Genomic DNA, 22,463 nt, shown 5'->3' with positions numbered 1-22,463 from the left:
AAAAATAAAAATATGTGCAGCTTTTCAAAGACATATCTGGATTTGTCAGGTAGGATATCCTGTGAGAAACCAGCCCAAGGCAGATTTTATTCTTGTGTTCATCCCTAGCTATGTAGTTCAACATACCTTGGTTTCCAAACGTCTCTGTTGACAAATGTTTCGGAACTTGAATGCCAGAAACTCAGAAGTAAATGCTTCCACTTTCGAACACGCCTCAGATGTCAAACTTCCGAGGCGGCTTCTGTACAGTGGTACCTCGGGTTACATACGCTTCAGGTTACACACTCCACTAACCCAGAAATAGTGCTTCAGGTTAAGAACTTTGCTTCAGAATGAGAACAGAAATTGTGCTTCGGTGGCGAGGCGGCAGCGGGAGGCCCCATTAGCTAAAGTGGTGCTTCAGGTTAAGAACAGTTTCAGGTTAAGTACAGACCTCTGGAATGAATTAAGTACTTAACCCAAGGTACCACTGTATTGAGTTCTCTGTATTAATTTTTCCGTTTTGAGGCTTCCGTATTGAGTTTTCAGTTTTCAAACGGTCTTCCGGAATGGATTACGTTCGAAAACCGAGATTCCACTGTATAAGATACCATATTTTTTGCTCTATAAGACTCACTTTTTCCCTCCTAAAAAGTAAGGGGAAATGTGTGTGCGTCTTATGGAGCGAATGCAGGCTGCGCAGCTATCCCAGAAGCCAGAACAACAAGAGGGATTGCTGCTTTCACTGCACAGCGATCCCTCTTGCTGTTCTGGCTTCTGAGATTCAGAATATTTTTTTTCTTGTTTTCCTCCTCCAAAAACTTATAGAGCGAAAAATACGGTAGTTGGGAAACTGCAAACAAAGGCCGACACATTTGATTTCAAACTTTTCTAAAAGAGAGGATTAGTCCATAGGAAGCAGAAAGGGAGTCTCAAGATTTGGGGAAAGTAAAAGGCGAAAGATTTATACAATCTCACCATGTTTAGTGCACATACAATTATGTACTTTTTAACTTTCAATAAAGATGCCTGGAAAAAAATATTTTGAAAAAGCAGAATATGTATTAGTTCCAAATTAAAGCACACAGAGATTTAGGCAGAGTCATGCATCTCTTTTTCTGTCTTTTTTTACTGGGTTTGATTATTAGGCCAGGAAACTTTCAAAATGTTAAACTAAAAAAAAGGCCAAATCTAGACATTTTTTCCTGAAGAACCCACAAAACACATTGCTGGAGTAAAAGAAAAATTAATATTCCAAGCATATACTGTAGAAATACAGCCCTCATTAAGAAGAAGATTTCTGGTGTCATAGCTGTGAGAAAAGTTCTTGTCTCTGCTATTTTAAATACCTACCAATAGGTGGTGCCTTGTAGCTGGAAATCAAATGTTCAGAGACAGCCTTCCTTATTGGAGGAAACCACAAAATGGCTAACTATCCAAGTTCCCTTTGTTCCTGGCACTAGTCCTATAAGAAAGAGGGTTAAGGCACTTGGTTGGGCAAAGTGGGAACAGGACGCTGGACTAGGCAGGCCTTATTAAAGACCACAAAATCTTCAATAGCAAAAGAGCCATCTAGATATTGCCTTCAATAAATCTCTTACGACGACTTCTTCGGCACTCGCCTCTCGACACTCGCCCTCCAGGACTTCCCCCAGTATACATCTCTATTCGATATGCTCTCTCGCAAAAAAAGCATTTTGAACATTTATGGGAAATCCTCTCCAATCTTGTGAGGTGGTTCAAAAGATCCTCTTGCAGAAAAACATCGTGGGGTAGCGGGTCGGGGGGGATTGCCCTGCCTCAGTCTTTTCCTTCTGCTGCGTCGTTGCTGAAAGAATTTCGGAAAGATTTCTTCAGCTGACGGAGAAAACGAGAGAAATAAGAAGAGTTAAGAGCGAACCAACCACAAAAATGTAGCCTATACACTCAAAGCTGTGCAGCACCATTCAAGATGGTTCCCACTCGACAAGGAACTTGAGTGCTGCCTCTGCCCACCCTCAAAGGCCCTGGAGAATAGAGGTTCCACCCCTGGTAGTGAAGCAATGGGTTTCTGTGCAGTCAGTTTGAAACTGACCCAAAATCCCCTTTCTTCTTCCAAGGGAGCATTTCTAAAATGCATTAACTTGAGCTTTTCAAGCTCAGGCTTGAGTCAATGTATAAACAGAAAACCCAGCTGTATAAACAAGTGCTCAAAGCCCTCTCCCTTATCAGTCCGTGACGGCAATGTATGGCCTTGACTGTTCCAGTGGAACACTGGATGACACGTCTGGGTCTTATCTTACGTCCTGACCACACTCTGACGCACAGACCTAGTCTGGGAACAGCGCCAGGAGAGTTGGTGACCTTCTCACCCCAAGATAAGAGTGCCGGAACAGGAATACCCTTATATGGTCAAGAGTACAGGAAGAGGAACACCCTTTTATGGTTAAAAGTACCAGAGCAGGAACATCTGTGATGTCAACCTGCGTGTATAAGCTGACGTGGCTGGATTCCTGTGGAAGGGGGGAGAGGGTGCCTGTAGGATATATATACTACACGAAATTTTTCATTTCTTTGGACTTGCTGTGAGCTGATCACGCAAGTGCCTTATGCTATCCGGAGAGCAGAATAAACTCTGAATCAACCTCGGTGTCATTTGACTCTTTCTTCACTCTCCGGTAGCAACGCTCACCCAACCAGTCGGTAAAGTCTAATAAGTTTGTGCTCGCTTCGGCAGCACATATACTAAAAACTGGAACGATACAGAGAAGGTAAAGTCTAATAAGTTTAATAAGGCTACAGTAGGAACCAGAATGCAACTTGATTCTTACATTCTGGATGAAGGCCTTGAAGTCTATCTTTTGACTTTTGACTTCTTTTTTACTGGTGTGAAGTTCCTTGGGGTCCGACGCAGAATTGGCCTTGCCGGTTGCAAGAGCAGTTGATGCCTTCTGCTCCGTTTGTCTGACTGAAGAGCTGGAGGGGCTTGACGGGACTGTTGCACTCCTACTCGGAGGCCTGTGGTGGAGATTATTGGAATACCCAGCTCTGGAGAAGAAATCGTCAGCAGCATCTGGAAGAGTACTGTGAGCGTGCCCGTTTTTAGGCTCTCTTTCTTCAGTCCGATCGGGAATTCCAAGTTCTGAGCACAGGTTGGACTGTTCGCCTAATAGCTGATTCAGCTGCTGCAAAGGAAACAGAAATGTGTGCAACACAGAGATATATTGATTTAAAAGAGAGAAAGAGATGGGAGCACTCAGTAGTAACAATAATGATGATGTTCAGATGTAACATTAAACTAGGGCAGCCATACGTCTGGAAAATCCTGGCCTTCGCCAGGATTTTGATTCCCAAAATGGCATCCTGGCAGAATATTTAATGTCCGCTTTAAATGTCTAGGAGAACCTGGACGTATGGCAATCCATGTTGGGGTTGTTTTTGCTGATTTTCTTAAAACTATCAAAAAATACCCTATTTTCTTCTAGCCAAAAAACTTACTTTCTTTTTTTAGATCTCCCCACCCTCTGATCAGCTTGCCGATCAGAAAGTCGGCGGTTGGAATCCCTGTGACGGGGTGAGCTCCTGTTGCTCTGTCCCAACTCCTGCCAACCTAGCAGTTCGAAAGCACACCAGTGCAAGTAGATAAATAGGCACCACTGTGGCAGGAAGGTAAATGGCATTTCTGTGCGCTCTGGTTCGCGTCACGGTGTTCTGTTGCGCCAGAAGCAGTTTGGCCCTGCTGGCCACATGACCCGGAAAGCTGCCTGTGGACAAACGCTGGCTCCCTCGGCCTGAAAGCGAAATGAGCGCTGCAACCCCAGTCGCCTTTGACTGGTCCTTTATCTTTTTACCTTTACCTTCTCTTACAATGGCAATGGCGCCCACCTGGGAGGTGCCGGAACTGAGTTCTGGTGAGTTCCGGCTGAAAAAAAGCCCTGATTTCTACCATGTTTATATGTGGTGCTCCTACACCAGGCAAATCCCATTTTCCCTCACACAACAGGGTTCATGAGGCCTAGCTGGTTGCTAGACCCTTGTCTGACCAAAACGTGGCTTTAAGTCCTTTAGGAAAAGAGGCCTTTCATTTGTGTCCAAAAGACTCCAGGAGGCCAGTGCAGATGCTAAAGAGCTCCGGTTACGTACCATTAGAATTCCCTCCCTAACCTGGCGAGCCCGATCCTGCAGCTGCCCTTCCAGTTCAGCGACCTCTCGGCGAACAGCTTGCCGCAAGACCTGCAGCTGTCTTCTTTCCTCTCTGTGGTAGACGGCAGGGGGACAAGACAAAAGACAGAAAGGCAACCCTCAGTGAGGCCTCCGCTTCCCTTAACATCATCAAAACATATTACAAAGACAATCGTGTCCAAGTTTAATTAGATTCACACCTGGACACAATTCATTTCCTATACTTGGCAACACAGTGGGTCAATACTCTTGCTCATAGGACTGAATTAAAGCTGGAACACGATAATCTGAGTAAATTAAATTCGTAACCATGGGATTCAGTTCTTCTGTCTCTCTCTGCTAGTCAAGCTGGTGCATTAATTCATGCTTATTATATAACCACAGCCTATTTGCCATGGCACCAAGGGTACTTGTTAGATTTCCCTCACGCCGCCCTAAAGACACTGCAGATGTTGCACAGCTGTAGGAAATGTGATGACATGTCTGCCAGGTGGGAGGAAAAACCACCCGGCATGCAATTTATGCCATTGTCATGATTGTTTTGTTTGGAGAACACTCTGAAGTTTAAATAGCATGTACTGCACCATTTTTAAGAGAAGCCCTTCTGTGTATAATAAGATGCATTGTGTGTGTTTGTGTGCTTTTGTGGTGCACATGACGGTGCCGCAAATGCAAAGCTGGGGTGTGAAATGAAGGCACATTACCGCCCCTCTGTGGACATCGCACTGGAAAAGAGAGCCTCTTGCTCCGTCATGTGCTGCTCAATCTCATCCAGCCGTTCTCGAAACTTCTGGCACGAATTCCTCATGACTTCGATTTCATGGACTGTACACTAAACATAAGATCAAGAAGAGGCAACAATTCTGTTAAGTTGTGGGTGAACATATCAGATGACACAGCGATTCTTCAAACAGCTCTTGTTTATTCACAGGCCAGAACAGAACTGAACTGAAGGGTTCAGCCAGCCTGCTTATATAGAGCTCCACTACAACGCAACAGTAACCACTTTCTGTAACTATCCAATCACTGAACGTCACTTTCAATCCCTTATTTGCATATGTGGACCTGAGTGAAAAGTATCTACAGTATCCCCCTGCTGGTCCAGGGTGAGAACTTCAGTACATATAGACACAGCTGTTATAGGTTCAGATTTCTACACATACACATGTAACCTTATATAAACCTAAACAGATATATGTGTCTCTTCATAGACATTCACCAGTTTTACCAAAGGCCACATTTCCCCATTCTACTTTTCTGGTACATGTGTCAAGGGCAGTGCCGGATTTAGGTACAGTATATGCTAAACAAGCTACAGCTTAGGGCCCCACTCTCTTGGGGCCCCAAAAAATGTAAAGGGAAAAAACCCCTGGATGTACATTTCCAAAATATAAGATAAAAAAACAAAATAACATCTACGTATAGCAACAGTGTTTTGTGTTGTGTAGGCTCCTATAATGGGCCCCGCCTGCTAGCCTGCTCCCTAAAATATCACATATAAAGGGCTCCATTACCTTCAGTAGCTTAGGGCCTCATCAAACCTAAATCCAGCCCTGGTCAAGGGAACATAAGATCCTGAGACTGCATGCTCACATCTCAAAGCTAGGAACATATGGACAGAGTGATCTCTTTCTGGTTTTGTTTTTAAGCTATATAAGATAATGATTTAATAGAATGAAGTGTGAAACAGGAGGAGAATCATAGAAGCATTAAGTTGGAAGGGACCACAAGGGTTGGCTAGTCCAATCCTCTGCAATGCAGATTTTTTTTACCCAATTTGGGGCTCAAACCCACGGCCCTGAAATTAAGAGTCTCATGCTCTACCAACAGAGCTATTTAATCTGATCTATTTTTCCTCTTTTGCTCCAAGTACAGTGGTGCAGTGGTGCCTTGTCAGGCCACTCCATTATCATTTAGGTTTCCTGAGGGGGAAACCTTTTCTATCAGTCCTCACAAGAAGAAAAAGGATACTGTCCATGCAGTTCGAAAGGGCTTAGCCAGTTGTGAGCGAGTTAATGAAACATTGCCATCTAGTGGGCATTTGCAAGTGTCGGAATATTGTAGAAAAATTGTGACATGGCCGTGGGGTGGGGGAGATGTCACAAAAGGCATCTCAACGTTGTGAACCCCATTTCCTCCTTACTGATAGTTATTGTTCATATTCAAAGCACTAGGGGTTAAAGCCTTTGTAGTGAATCCACCCAATTAATACCATCCATTAATAATGCGGCAGATCCACTCCTGCTAATTGCCCCCAATTAATTATAGTGCACCAACCTCACAGTACACCAATTACATGAGCTTCTACAATTTACCACAGCTTATCTAGTGGGGGATTTGTATGAGGGAAAACTGAATGATTAGAGAGGCAGAAAATAATCAAACCAACAATAAAAAGTTTTATTAAACAAAAATGGTTTATGAAACAAAGTGGGTCAGGAAGTGAGTTCTTTCAGGTAGAAGTTAACTTGTTTCCTTTAACTAACTCTAAGATGTTTCATGCTTAAACACACTACTACAGTGGTACCTCGGGTTAAGTACTTAATTCATTCCGGAGGTCCGTTCTTAACCTGAAACTCTTCTTAACCTGAAGCACCACTTTAGCTAATGGGGCCTCCTGCTGCTGCCGCGCCACCACCGCACAATTTCTGTTCTCATCCTGAAGCAAAGTTCTTAACCTGAAGCACTATTTCTGGGTTAGCGGAGTCTGTAACCTGAAGCATATGTAACCTGAAGCGTATGTAACCCGAGGTACCACTGTATAGGCACAGTTCCTCTTAAACTTCAGTTACTGTACTAAAAAATCAGGTGTTACACTTCAGGTGGTAGATGTTCAGGTGTCCAGAATAGATGGTAAAATGCTCAACTCAGTTTCTGTCACTTAGATATTACAGTTAAATATTTTCAACACCATACCACTTCCTCCGCAGCTTAATACTTTGGTTCATGAGCGAGGGGCACTTCTCTTCAGTTACCCACTCTCTTAATCATCCCACAACTGAGGTATTCCAAATGGTATAACAGACCCAGACCTTGTGACTGGGTTGGGCGTCTTCAGTACCTAGAAGAACTCTCCCCTCCTGGCTAGACTGAGACCCAGGTAGCCTGAATTCCCACAGGATCGACCTCTCCTGGCTCAGACTCAGCAGTCCCAGGACCCTCCTGCCTGTATACCTCCCCCAGACCCTCAACCCGGTCTCCCTATCCAAGCTGCAAGGCTCAGTCCCAGTGTGGCTGTTTAACTTCACTCAGAACCAGTTCTCCTTATCTCACTCCCTAACTCCCAACTCCAATCAAACCCTCTCTCTTAACCTGAACCTTAGCCATATCTCACGACCAAATCCCATCTCTCGTGTTAAATCCAGCCCCATCTGACTCTCTCCCTGGGAAACTGCTACAACCTTTTGTTTCAAATACAAAGAAATCAATGTAGGCCATATATTCAGACCATGGGTAGGCAAACTAAGGCCCAGGGGCTGGATCCGGCCCAATCACCTTCTAATTCTGGCCCACGGATGGTCTGGGAATCAGTGTGTTTTTACATGAGTAGAATGTGCCCTTTTATTTAAAACACATCTCTGGTTTATTTGTGGGGCATAGGAATTCATTCATCCCCCCCCCCAAATATAGTCGGACCCCCCACAAGGTATGAGGGACAGTGGACCAGCCTCCTGCTGAAAAAGTTTGCTGACCCCTGATTTAGACCCTCCTTGAAGCATGTTGTGAAATATGGAACAGGCAGGACTGGCAAAATGCCATGTAAACAGGTCTCCTATATGTAGGAATGCATGCCTTTTATGTATGCCTTTTCCTGGAGGCCCTGGCCCTGTTCAGATGGCTATTCTGTGTTTATTGTGTGTACGGAAAGGGGAACAGGATCACACATGTTGCCCCCACTGCCAGCCTCTGAGTGTTCAGCCAAATCTCTGTAAAGAACTGAGGTGTTCAGAGGTTTCAGATCCTAGTTCTGTCTCCCCACATTTCGTGTATATAAAATCCATGTCTGATTAGGGCCACAGACATTGTGATTAGACTTGCCACTCAGACACACTCAATTCCCTCATTAGAAGTATCAGAAGGGCAAGGAGGGGCAAGTGAAGCCAGGTAAGAATCTCAAGTTAAAATGTCAGATAGGAAGTGATGTGAAAAATCAGTGTTTTCCCCCTGGAGATGGCCAGAGTTTACATTCTTGGACTAGCTAGGCATATTGTCTGTCCTTGTGTAAGACAGTTTCCTAATCTGCTCTTAAAACCCCTGTATTGATTAATAGCAACCTCATACCCGACATAGCTCAGGAATTTTATGGAAGCAAAATTTCAGTGCTGTTTTGAAACCAGTGGTTAAAATCAAGGCAGTTTTGAAAGGTTCAGTCTGCCATCTTGATTCAAAATGGCACCCAATTATACACAAACATAGATGAAAACCCACTGCTTGGTCTCAAATTTGCCAAATCTGGTTATGATCCAGGTGTCCAAAGCAGATGAACAACTTTCCAAAATATATAGCAGATTTTACTTAAACACAGGTTTCATGGGCTGAACCAAGCAGAACACTTGCTGGGTAGCCCACTGAGTTATATACTCACCGAGGAAATATTTCTCATTGCTGTGTCCTGCAATAGCTTGAGAGTTTTCAGAAGCTGCAGTTCGATGGTGGCATGAGATGAGAAGCAGGCCACTGGATGTCTGCATGAAGGAGCTAAAGGAAAAGGCCACAGCAAACAGCAGTGATGGGAGCACAAAGGGTAGCAGGAACCTCTATGCTGGGAACACCAGGCATTGAAAGGCTCCCGGCAGTAAGATCTGTATTTCCCATAAAGCCCTGTATCCAGAGATGCAGACTTCACAAGAGGTCCATGCCCATGAAACGAAGGGAGACTCTGAGACAGAGGGAGAGCTGCTTTCTTTCTGTGGCTCCTTTCAGTCTGAATAGAAGCTTCTCTCACTCGTTTCTCGTCCTCTTTGGGCATACCTGGTACTGATGCAATTTGAGGCTCATCCTTGGATGCGAAATCCAGATATTGACCTTTTACAGCAGCTTCACCCAGTGAGAAGCTCCGCATCGTTGACATAAGTCTTGAAGGCATCTGAACAGTGACAGATTTTGAAAGGCTAGTATTTGTTTTAGCACCAGTTCCTTCTTCTCCCAGTTCCGCACCTGTTGACAATGTGTCCGAGGCTCTAATGTCCCCCTCTTCGAAGCAGTGAAGGGAAAGGCTAGAATCATGAAGAGGGCTTCTCAAGATGGCATTGATCTCTGGTTGTGAAGCCACCGTGTCACACTCAATTTTGGGTGCTCCAGATATATCCAAAGATCTAACCGCCCCATTTATACCAGTCTCCTGACATCCACTTGCAACGTCCTCCACAACAAGGAAGTCCAACTTTCTACAACCCTTCACAGAGTACTTTCCTTCCACACATTCTGCAATACTTTCGGGAACACCTTCTTCACACCCGTCTCTCGTTTCCTCCCCTTCAGTCAAACATTCTTCACTTCCTCTTGTATCTTTACTGATTTGGTGGCCACTGCTTCCCTCTGTGAGAGCAGAACTTACACTTTGGTGCCTTTCACTAGAGGAGGAGAGGTCTTTCCTATCTAAAGGGCTATTGTCAGTATGACAAGGTCGTGAACTGCAGCCTTGTACACCACTATCTTCTCTCTTCTGTTGTCCTTGCAACTCCTCCTCATCCATATCCTGTAGGGTTTCTTCAGCTGCGCTTTCAAACAGACCACTGCAAGTCTCACACATATCATCTTCTTCATTTATGGAATAAAATATATCCTCTCCCTGAAAAGTGTGTTCTCTGCTGAGGCTGGGCAAGAAGATAGCATTGCTACCATCTGCTCTCGATACGCTAGCACTGGGCAGAAGATCCTGGCTAGTCAGAGCAGAATCTTTCCTCTGTCGCAGGAATGCTTGACAATCCTTGGAACCGCAGCTAAGTCTCAAATTACCAGGCAGAGACAAGCCCTGGAAGAAAAATAATATCACTTTAACATTATATAGGGGAAACTGTATATAGTAGGCAAAATTGCACACAACTATGTGTGTCTGTCAAGAGGCATATGTACTAAAATTCTGTTGACTATTATTTTTTAATTCACAACCAGATGTGAGAATGTTGGTAAATTGAACTTAAAATTGGGGAAATGGGAAACAAATTGACAGATTCACGCATCCCTACTCCCAGCCTCTTGCAAACAGTAGAAGGCCAGTGGAACTGGAAGGCTTTGGCCTATTCTTCTAATCACATAACCCCATACCTGCTTATTCAGAAGTAAGCTCCACTGTGTTTAATGGGGCGTACCTCCTAGGGTGTTTAGGACTCCAGCCCGGAAGCAAGCTCCACTGAAATCAGTTAGACTTATTTCTGAGTCCATGTAGAACCATAGAATCATGCAGCTGGAGGCATCCTGCATTCCTGCAATGCAGGAATGCAGTGAGTCCCATTGAGCTTATTTGCTGACTTCTGAGTAAATATGCTTAGAATTGTGCTGTGTGTGTTGCAGTTGGCACATGCCTTCAGCTGCAGAGAAAAACCTCACTCGGAAGATTAGCATGGGCACCACCAACACACCTGAAATTTAGGCTTAGAACAAAGGTCAGCAAACTTTTTCAGCAGGGGGCCGGTCCACTGTCCCTCAGACCTTGTGGTAGGCCAGACTATATTTTGAAAAAAATAATAATGAACAAATTCCTATGCCCCACAAATAACCCAGAGATGCATTTTAAATAAAAGGACACATTCTACTCCTGTAAAAACACACTGATTCCCAGACCATCCGTGGGCCGGATTTAGAAGGTGATTGGGCCACATCCGGCCCCCAGGCCTTAGTTTGCCTACAAGGGGAAACGTCCAGGCAGACACTTTTATCAGTCAGATAATAGCCGCTGAAAATTCCTGCAATCGAGAAGTGATATATTTCGCATGGACATCCAAAACCGGATTTAGCATGTCAACAAGGAAGCCCACCTCACGATCAGCAGAATGCCCTTGTTCCAAATTATAATGTGATCTTTTTTTTTAAGTTTAGGCTTCTCGGTCCCCACTCACCTGGAGAGGTAAGGGCTCTGAAGGATCTTCCAGAAATCCACTGCTGTCAGACTGGCAACTGTTTGTTCTTGTCACTATCACATCTATAATTAGAAAAATAAAGGTGAGAAGGAAAGTACGTAACTGAAACGACAACTGGAGAATTTTATTTCAGCCTTTATTTCAGGTGGTTTCTGCATCTGCTGCTCATGACAGCCAAGCGAAAGAGTGAGAGATGTTTTCCAGTTCTGTGTTATTTATTTTAGTTCTAAAGTTGGAGCATATTCTCTTGGGTATGTCCATGGGCAATCACAAGAGGGTGTTCCTTTGTTTGTCCCTAGCACCAGATAGGAACAGAGGAGGGCCAGCCTGAAGAAAGAGAGAGATAATAGGGGAAGGAGGACAGTGCCTGCTCTCGCCTCTCCCTCAATGCATAGTTTGAGAAAAAGCCTATACCTAAGTACAAACTGTTTGTGCCTAGGCTCTGTCCAAGCAATCAGGAATACTGCCAAAAGGGGGTGGGGCATTGTGGCGTTCGTATAGAGCCCCCAGTTGTCTCACGGACTATTGACCCATACACCACTAATCCGCTGCCACCAACCAGGTCCTCCCCGGTAAAATCACTTCAGCCTCAGTCAGGTTCTCAATTAATAAAGAAGAGTGTATTTTATTTCAGACACAAACAAACCTTTCCGGCATTCCAAACGTTGTTGCTCTTTACTTTCTTAGTCTTATTTTCCTCTCTCTACCTCCCCTCACTCAAGAACCCACTGCCCTAACTGTCTCTCTATTTCCAACTGCCTGCCAACTGCCTTTCCCAACCAGCCAACCCACTGAAACCAACCAAAGGTCCGTATAGTTAAAGCCATGGTTTTCCCAGTAGTGACGTATGGAAGTGAGAGCTGGACCATAAAGAAGGCTGATCGCTGAAGAATTGATGCTTTTGAATTATGGTGCTGGAGGAGACTCTTGAGAGTCCCATGGACTGCAAGAAGATCAAACCTATCTATTTTGAAGGAAATCAGCCCTGAGTGCTCACTGGAAGGACAGATCCTGAAGCTGAGGCTCCAATACTTTGGCCACCTCATGAGAAGAGAAGACTCCCTGGAAAAGCCCCTGATGTTGGGAAAGATGGAGGGCACAAGGAGAAGGGGACAACAGGATGAGATGGTTGGACAGTGTTCTTGAAGCTACCAGCATGAGTTTGACCAAACTGCGGGAGGCAGTGGAAGACAGGAGTGCCTGGCGTGCTCTGGTCCATGGGGTCACGAAGAGTCGGACACGACTAAATGACTAAACAACAGCAACACCCACCAACAACTAACTCAAACCTCGGGCTAAGCCTCCAGCTTTCCTATTGGTCTATATTTTTAACCCTATCTCTCCCCCCTGTTCAAACATTTTCTAAAAGAACGGGCAAACACCACAGGCATGCACAGTGCTTATGAATATGCAGTTTGTATGCAACCAGACTCTTCCAATGGCTATGCATGTAGGAGGAAGGCAGGTCGTGTGGGCATGTATTCTTCCAGAGGTGCCAGAGGAGCCACATTTCTGCAGATTCATCCCACGGTGCTGCTACAATGGTGCTGGTTTTGACCACTAAAGCCCTATGCGGCCTAGGACCCACATACCTACGGGGCCGCCTCTCCTGGTATGCCCCGCGGAGGACCTTAAGGGTCCACAAATCACAACATTTTGGAGGTCCCGAGCCTCAAGGATGTTAGATTGGTTTCAACTAGGGCCAGGGCCTTTTCAGTACTGGCCCCGACTTGGTGGAATGCTCTGTCACAAGAGACTAGGGCCCTGCGGGACTTGACATCTTCCAGTTGTTGATCCTGTGTCATTGCCTAGTCAGCAGTGGCGTAGCGTGGGGGGTGCAGGGGGGGCCGGCCGCACCGGGCGCAACATCTGGGGGGGGTGCTCGCACTCGCAGCTCTCTGCCCCTACTAAAATCCACGGGTTAGGGGGCGCAAATTACTTGCCTTGCCCCGGGTGCTGACAAACCCACGCTACTCCACTGCTAGTCAGATTGGCCTCAAAGGTGCTGAGCCTTTATTTATTTACCATATTTTTCACTCCGTAAGACGCACCTGACCATAAGATGCACCTAGTTTTTAGAGGAGGAAAGGGGGAAAGCCGTGTTTTGGGGGAGATCAGCTCACAGTTGTGCAGCTTCTTTTGCAAAGGGGAAAAATCCTGTTTTTATGAGGTTCAACTCACAGTTCTGCAGCTTCTTTAGGAAAGGAAAGGGAGCCGTTTCTACAGTTTCTAGACAGATAATCTAATCAGCCAGTCACATGTTGCTGGGGAAACAAACGGCCTCAGTCTGCAGAACATTCAGTAATGGAGGCCTGGGCAAAGGGCCGGAAAGGGAGGCAGCGATCGACCACATTTGCTCCCTAAGACGCACAAACATTCCCCCTTACCTTTTAGGAGGAAAAAAGTGTGTCTTATGGAGCGAAAAATGCGGAATTTATTTATTTATTTATATTTCTTCGATTTGTACACCACTCTTGATCCAAAGATCCCAGGGTGGCGCACAACATTAAGAACACAATACATGCAATGTTTCAAATGTTAAAGAAGAGTGGTACCCTGACTGCCACTGTATTCATAATGGACACTTCTGCCAGACCAGAATAGGCTTCACAAACACACAGTGCCCTGCAGCTTTTAAACAATAGGTGCCATCACTAGACTGAAGCCTGGCAACCCTAGACCATCCCATAAATGAGGAGGTGGATGTGCATGGGACCCACACATGCTAAACTCTAGCTATTTACCACCGCTGACTCTTCTTCAAGTGTGACGTTCCATTTGAAGCTTTACATTTTTAAAAAGTCGCACATTGATCTTGCTAAGAAGTCATTCTGCTTTTATTAATTTATTATTAATTCCAGATGTCCAAAGGCCACAGCAGCAAAGGTAAATACAATTACGTAACTTTTTTTTGTTACAGGGCATAAGGAAGGCTGTAAAAGCAAAGATCACGATAGTAGCACTAATAAATTACCTGCTAATTTTAACTGCTGCTGCTGCTGCTGCTAAAGCAAAGCTAAGGCAAATACCAAAGAAGGACACACATCTTCACTTTAAAAACAAAGGCAACCGATCACAGAGATGGTGTAGAAATAAAATTTACTGGAAAAATAGGGCCCAAGGTGTTTCAAACAACAGACATTTTTTAATCAAGTAACTTTTGGGCTATGCAGATTTACATGAGAGTAGCCTCACTGAATTCTGAGGGACTTACTTCTGAGTAGGTGCACATGCAGTTGTGCCACACATTGCAGTCTCTTTGGGAAATTAGTAATCCTGGTAGAAAATTGCCCTACCTGGTTATATTCAGATATAAACCTATTTTTTGAATTTAATAAACACCTTGCTTCTGACGAGATGCTTGAGATTTAAAGCCTTACAGAGTTTGATTTTCCTCAGCAAAATCATACTCCCAAAAAGGTCAGCAGAATTTCTCTGACATATAAAAGCTACAAAACTAATTTAAGCCATGCTAGTCTACTAAATGCAACAGACCAAGGAAATCAACGTAACAGAGCAATTTAAAAACCTTAACTTCAAACCTTAAAATGACCAGTAGGTGGCAGCAGCAGACAAACCTCCAGTGTAAAACTTGAAATACGTGAACACTCAGATAAACTCTTTTACAACGCCTCTGTTCCTAAGGTTGCAATCAGATGCATGCAAATTTAAGAGCAAAACCAACTGAACCTGGCTGGGTTCACATCTGAGAAAACCACACATTTTATTTCTTTATTTATAAAAGTATTTATATGCCACTAAATTGCAAAACATATTAAGGTGGAAGACAATGTACTCAGTGTGTGTTATCATGGACTGGTGGAGGAACTGACGCACCACAGTAGATAGTGCGGTGTTAAATTAAACACTTTAGCATAGAAAGATTGGTCAATTTTGCTTCTCTCATTTTCTCCCTTTTCCAATCTTGAATTCAGTTCACAATAATTTGCAAATTTTCTTTTGGAAATTTGTCAGCGTTCTAGTGCAAATTTCTGCTTGCAAACACAGTTTTGTATGCAGGTTTGGCTAATAATCTTTGTGAGCAATTTCCCCTAATATAATGCATTTTTGAATACGGTTTTCTAATATATGAATTTTAATGTGACTATTTCCCTAACATATGCATGTTTGCACAAATTGTTTGCTCGGAGAATTGCATCGCAAAATTCAGAGATGTGTGAATTTTGAAATTCTGGTTTGGAAGTGTGGATTAAGTAGCTTTGCATTAAAATGTGAACAAAACAGACTTTCCCCTCAACCTAGGCATTTAAGTGGCTTAGACCAACTAACATGAAATTAATGAAGCCCAGGGGATTTTATATCCAACTGCTCAAGTTTTGTTTCTTTACTACTATTCTTTGTAATAATGCCAAAATGACATTTTGCAAAGCTCTGAAATATGTGGAACTTCCCAATGTCAAAATCGAGATCCAATCTAAAAATTCAGCATTGGAATTCTGGAAAAGAAATTAGAAATTAAACTGGCCCAAGGAGTGAGTTGTTAATACAATTGCATCACAAGACAGATGTCAAATATAATTGCCGTTGTATATCTGCAGCCAAGTATCGACAAATGGTGGCTAGCATAGGTATGCAAAAATATAGGTATGCAAAAGGTATGCATAGGTATGCCAAAATATCACTCCATCTAATGGCAAACTCAGGTGTGTGAGGGCTGATAGAAATGGAGTCTGAACAGAGCCAACTGAAAAACAAGAGAGAGGTATCAGAATGCTGAAGGAAAGCCCAAAATTTGCAGAGAGGAAGATACATACCCTATATTATGAATTCATGGGGGAATCTCTCCCACAAACACTCCAGTAGTCAGATGGAAAGAAAAACTGAAAGCTGGGAGAGGAAAGTGACCAAACGGAAAGTCGCCCAACCGCTGCCACAATGTCCTTTATCTTGGCAGATCAAGATCAGCAGGTGACAGCAAAGGTTGCAAGGTTTTTAATTGGGACAATCAGAATAAGATCCACTATTTGACTATTGAGTCAAAACCCTGTATTTTATATAATTGACTTTTTATTTCTATCCTTTGTATATTGTATTGTCATTTTATTGCTATGACCGATGGCTGACGCAAATAAAGATTTGTTTAATCCGCAAGAAAGAAGGGCCTTTTCGCTGGCTAGGTTCAATTCTAATCCTTCTAACCTCCTTTGGGGTAGGTTTGCGGGTTTGGCAGAAGGAGATAAGATCTGTCCATGCAGTGCCTGGTGGAAACTCTAGCTCACACGGCCCTTAAATGTAAAATGTATGATGATCTCCGCCAACAATTTCTAGACCATCTATGTATTCCAACATGGAAAACAGAGAAGGAGGTTATGCACTTCTTAATACAGGGGAGAGACCAGGGGCTCACCAAGACAGTAGCTAAGTTCCTCTATTTGATTTTTGGTCGCCGAAGTAGGCTACAGGATCCTGCCCTTGCTGGAAACCCACAGAGATGAGGCAGATTGCTCGCCTCTTCTGCCCTTTGGTGGGTGACAGTGCCGTTGGGGTGGCGACAAGATCGCACTGGCCTATCTATTCTGAATGTATTCTGAATGTTCTTATGTGATGCCAATAAAGGTTACTTGACTAAAATAAAGATTCATTCATTCAGTGGTTGCTGCAACTGCTGCCTAGAGTACAGACCAGAGAATAGCTGCCTGGATGCTGGACTGGTGTTTGTCGGTGTTCAGAGCCGTAGAAACTACCGCAAGTGTCCTCTTTTGACAATAAAAGGTTAACGGTTATATAATTATATAATATAAAATAACATAATTATTATTGTAAAATTATATAAAATTGTATCGTTATATTAGTAATGCTGTGTCTTAACGCTGCAACCCTTCCTGGGACCTTAGAGTAAAGGGTGGGTAATAAACAGCAACAACAGCAGCAAAAAAATTAACTATGACCCCCATTGCAATGCTGTCTAATTTTAATTTATTTAATTTATTTATTTACGGCTATTAGCCCATAAAGTATGTACAAACATAAAAACACAGAGACATAAAGACCGATATATCCGACAACAGAAGGTGAACACCACGATGCAAGGGTGGGTCATTGAGCAGAGCCAAATGACAGCTTGGGGCCAGGAGAGCTCCAAGGGACGGTTCACAGAAAAAGAAAAACTGAAGACGAAATCCGACATGCACTCTCATCATAACAGTCCGATTAGTTTTGATGTTTTTGTTGTTTTTTGGTGGTTTTTGTGTGTGAGATAACCGCATTCAGGAATCTCGCCACCTGCAGAGTTACAGAAGGGTCTATATCCTGCAAAAGCAGTGCGGCGTGTAACTCAACAGGCCTGCCAACCAAGCGCAGTAAAGCAGGACCCAGGAGTTTAGTCCTGGCTGTGCTATGTAGGGGATAGTTGAACATTATATGTGGAAGAGATTCAACAGTTTCCCCGTCACACACGCATAGCGGAGACACCAAACCCTTGGAAAATCTGTGGCTCAGCAGGTTCGATGGAAAGACATTGAACCTTGCACGAATAAATGCAAGACGGTGTGGTACTGATGAGAGAGATGACATGTAAGATGGAAGGCCAAGTGGTGGGGTTATTCCGTGTCTATCTCTCTCCCCACTTGATAGGATGCTATGGTGCTGGTGCAGGGCTAGGATAAGTATAGTTCAGGGTGGGAGGAATCGAGGGTCTTTCAAAAAGCACCTGCGGTGACCTTGACCAGTTTGGATTCTGTATCTCAGAGGCAAAAGCATAATATTAAAACCCATTTTAGAAGGATTAGAAGCATCTTAACATATTTTTGCCACTGGTTCCAATATAATGGGGAGGTTATCCACAGAACCCCAAGTTCCCAAACCACCTTAAAAGATGGCTTTGGACCATTTCCTGTATGTAATACATCTTTGTCAGGTTCTCACAGTGTCCTGCCTTCCCAGTTGTTCATATTATCTTCATCTCACTAACTGGCTTTAGTCCAGTTCCTAATCCTTGCCAAACAGTGAAAAAGCCGGCTGACATCTGTGTCGAGTTCTAATGAAATGAGACACAAAGCTGTGAGAGTTTGGAAGTGCAGAAATGCCATTGGTGCTGCGGCAGACCTTCACCCCCCCCCGCAGCTTCCAAGAGATGGAAGCGGGATAAAAACGGTTCTGGGAGAACTGGGGTTGTTGGGGATTCCACAACTGAAAAGTCTTCATGGAAGGAAGAGACTATCCACTGTCAACTGTAGAAAAGACAGGGCGAAGCAACATTATGTTACAGCCCAGGTGGCTAACCCCGGGGGTTTTTTTTGGGGGGGGGGAATCTAATTTTTCCCCACCAGCAAATTTCTCCATCCTCCCCATTTTGGCAGCAGCAGCAGCAGCAAAATAAATAAATAAATTGTAAAGTAGACACGGTACAGTGGTACCTCAGGTTACATATGCTTTAGGTTACATACGCTTCAGGTTACAGACTCCGCTAACCCAGAAATATTAATATATTAATATATTAATATAATATTAATATATCAGGTTAAGAACTTTGCTTCAAGATGAGAACAGAAATCATGCGGAGGCAGTGGCAGGCCCCATTAGCTAAAGTGGTGCTTCAGGTTAAGAACAGTTTCAGGTTAAGAACGGACCTCCAGAACGAATTAAGTACTTAACCCGAGGTACCACTGTACTGGGTTAGGCAACGCAAATCGCCACTCCCCAGTCATCAGGCTGATCATTCAGTGAGTGAAGAGACAGATGAGATAGCTCTGAGTCCATGCATGTGAGACTGAACACAAGAAAGTTTGGTGTGGCCACAGTAGGCCATGGGTGCTACAGCATTGCACAATTCAAGACTCTCAAGCAGGGATGGTTGGCTTTTGTCATAGAGATGCAGTGCAATCTGCTGTCGTTTCATTGAGTTCCAGTTCATGTGTTGCTTTCACTTTTTACACACAAGTAAACTGCTGTGCCAGAGCCACAGGTCAGGAACAGGATGTATGCCTTGTCCCAGCTTCAATCCATGGGATTTCCAAGCAGGGAGGTAAAGACTCCTGCCTGAAACCCCAAAGAATTCCTACCAGTCAGGGCACACAGGATTGAACCAACTAGACCAATGGTTTGATTTGGTATGATCCTGACCTGACTATGCAGGCTGCCTATTAGTTTCTGGGCCCAATTCAAAGTGCTGGTTTTGACCTATAAAGTCTTAAATGGCTCAGAACCACAACACCACAAGGACCAACTTTCCCCATATAAACCGTCCCAAACTCGGCAAGAATAATCAGAGGCTCTTCTTCATGTGCCTCCTCCACATAAGGTCTGGAGGGTGACAACATGAGAAAGGGCCTTTTCGGTGGTGGCTCCCTATTTGTGAGATGCTCTCTGCAGGGAGGTTCTGGCGCCTTCATTATACACCTTTAGGTGACAGGTGAAAACGTTCCTCTTCAAGCAGGCCTTTGGCTGGTTGACCTCCAATGCCCTTTTAAATGTGCTTGTGGGAAGGGAGAGTGGGCAGTGATTGGTTTGTTCAGTACAGTTCTCGTTCTCGTTTTTATCAGGCATTTTGTGCTTTTATATTGGAATTTTGTGTGGTGAAGTGCCCTGAGATTCGCAGGTCTGTGAAGGTCAGAATATAAATTTAACTAACAATGATGATGATGATGATGGGTGGCTAAGCTGTGACTACCACACACCACCCCTTCTGCTTCTGCTGGCCGGGGCCGATGGGAAATGCAGCCCAGGAACATTTGGTAGGCCACAGATTCCCCACTCCTGTTGCATAGGTAAAGGTAAAGGGACCCCTGACCATTAGGTCCAGTCGTGACCGACTCTGGGGTTGCGGCGCTCAACTTGCTTTATTGGCTGAGGGAGCCGGCGTTTGTCCGCAGACAGCTTCCGGGTCATGTGGCCAGCATGACTAAGCCACTTCTGGCGAACCAGAGCAGCACATGGAAACGCCGTTTACCTTCCCGCTGGAGCGGTACCTATTTATCTACTTGCACTTTGACGTGCTTTCGAACTGCTAGGTTGGCAGGAGCAGGGACCGAGCAACGGGAGCTTACCCCGTCGCGGGGATTCGAACCGCCGACCTTATGATCACCAAGTCCTAGGCTCTGTGGTTTAACCCACAGCACCACCCGTGTCCCTTTGTTGCATAGAATAAGACTATCATTGGCTATCAGCCAGGACCGCCATATGCAGCCTTCAGGATTCAGGGGCCACATGCCACTGAAGACCAGAGACTGAAGACCAGAGACCTTCTAGCCTGGCCAGTTGGCCACTATGGAAACGGGTGTTGGATCAGACAGACTGCTTGTCTGATCCAGTGGGCCTCTTCTTATGTTCTTAGTCAAGGAAGGTGATTAATATTTGAGACGGCGGTTCCTTTTATCTTGATTTCATCTAAGCCAGACCTCAATTGAGCTCTGCAAAGAGGCCGATACGTCAATCTCCTGCCACAGAGAAAAAGCAACGTCTGAGATTAGCTCGAGGCTTTCCCCAAAGCACTTCAACTCTTTAGGATTTTGTGAGCGTCTACGGCCACATCGTTCCCCTCACATTCCCAACATGAGGCAACCGGGATCGTAGTGAGGCGGCCAGGGATTATTTGCAGGCGAGGAGAGGGGAAGGCAAAGTTGGAAGCTCAGTATCATTGAGTGACAATGTGACATGCTCATTTTGACTAGCGAGCAAAGCTGCATGGTAATGTGGCAGAGGGACCCTGGGACCCCTGGCAGGCTGCCAGTGACATTAGGAGAGTCACACATGAATTCATTTGGACAGGCTGCAGACCTTTTCCACATCAGACTTAAGGCTGGCAAATTCCCAGTACATTGTAACACCTAAATCTTTGTTATGATGCTCAGCGATGCAGTTAACCTCTCTGCCTAGATTAGGCGGTAGACTTTTTCATACACACAGAGAGAGGGCATACACATTTGTTTCCTTCTAAAGCCATCGCTTGATGATCATGTTGAAGACTGTAACATGAAGAGTATATGGTGAACAGAGTGCAAAGGTCCTGAAGGCTGTAATGTACAGTGGTACCTCGGGTTAAGTACTTAATTCGTTCTGGAGGTCTGTTCTTAACCTGAAACTGTTCTTAACATGAAGTACCACTTTAGCTAATGGGGCCTCCCACTGCTGCCGCACGATTTCTGTTCTCATCCTGAAGCAAAGTTCTTAACCCGAGGTACTATTTCTGGATTAGCGGAGTCTGTAACCTGAAGCGTATGTAACCTGAAGCATATGTAACCCGAGGTACCACTGTAAATGAAACACGAGAAAAAAGGAAGATTGTTTCAGAGGAGCAGTGGATGGTAGGAAGGAGCGGTTGCCATTAAATAACTACCACTGAAGCTGCAAACTTAAGGAAAGGGCCATGGTTCAATGGTAGAGCTACTTTGCATGCAGAAGGTCCCGGGTTCATCAACGGAAGTAAGGTGTCCAGACCAAGGGAAGAAATACAGTCATACCTCGGGTTACAGACGCTTCAGGTTGCGTTTTTTTGGGTTATGGACCCGCTGAAACCCAGAAGTACCTGAACGGGTTACTTCTGGGTTTTGGCGGTTGCACAGACACAGATGCGCTAAATCACACTTTGTGCATGCACAGAAGCACCAAATCGCAACCCGTGCATGTGCAGATGCAGCGCTGCAGGTTGTGAATGCTGCGGGTTGCAAACGTACCTCCCGCACAGATCACGTTCGCAACCCGAGCATCCACTGTAGTACCACTCTATTCTGCTTTGGTCAGACCACACTGCGTCCAATTCTGGCCACCACAATTTAAGAAGGATGCTGACAAGCTGGAGTGTGTGCAGAGGAGGGCAACCAAAATGATGAAGGGTCTGGAAACTAAGCCTTATGAGGAGTGCATAAAGGAGCTGGGTATGTTTAGCCTGGAAAAGAGGGAACTGAGAGGAGACATGATAGCCATCTTCAAATATCTTAAGGACTGTCACATGAAAGAGGGAGCATGTTTGTTTTCTCCTGCTCTGGAGGGTAGGACTCAAGGCAATGGCTCCAAGTTACAATAAAGGAGATTCCAATTAAACATTCGGAAAAACTTTCTGACAGGAAGAGCTGTTTGACAGTGGAACAGACTCCCACTAGATGTGGTGGACTCTCATTCCTTGTAGCTTTTTAAGCAGAGGTTGGATGGCCATCTGTCATGGATGTTTTAGCTGAGATTCCTGCATGGCAGGGGGTTGGACTAGATGACCCTTGGTGTCCCTTCCAACTCTAAGATTCTATGAATCCCTCCCTGGCACCTGCAGGTAGGACTGGGAGAGAACCTTTG

General features: G+C 44.6%; 1 protein-coding gene across 1 annotated transcript in view; it reads right to left on the bottom strand.

Annotated features, from left to right (window-relative positions):
* Positions 1–1,019: 1,019 nt before the first annotated feature.
* The window catches only part of ITPRID1 (ITPR interacting domain containing 1), a 61,440-nt gene continuing 39,996 nt past the window's right edge, over positions 1,020–22,463 (bottom strand). The window contains exons 10-15 of the mRNA XM_053409934.1: positions 11,199–11,281; positions 8,726–10,114; positions 4,845–4,972; positions 4,102–4,213; positions 2,790–3,143; positions 1,020–1,836 (exon numbers count right to left, since the gene is read on the bottom strand). Coding sequence (XP_053265909.1) covers positions 1,780–1,836; positions 2,790–3,143; positions 4,102–4,213; positions 4,845–4,972; positions 8,726–10,114; positions 11,199–11,281 — 2,123 coding nt within the window. The 3' untranslated portion in view covers positions 1,020–1,779. The remainder of the gene's footprint in view (positions 1,837–2,789; positions 3,144–4,101; positions 4,214–4,844; positions 4,973–8,725; positions 10,115–11,198; positions 11,282–22,463) is intronic.

This window comes from Podarcis raffonei, chromosome 12, assembly GCF_027172205.1.
Source record: "Podarcis raffonei isolate rPodRaf1 chromosome 12, rPodRaf1.pri, whole genome shotgun sequence".
NCBI lineage: Eukaryota > Metazoa > Chordata > Lepidosauria > Squamata > Lacertidae > Podarcis > Podarcis raffonei.
This window is presented reverse-complemented; position numbering and strand designations above follow the sequence as displayed.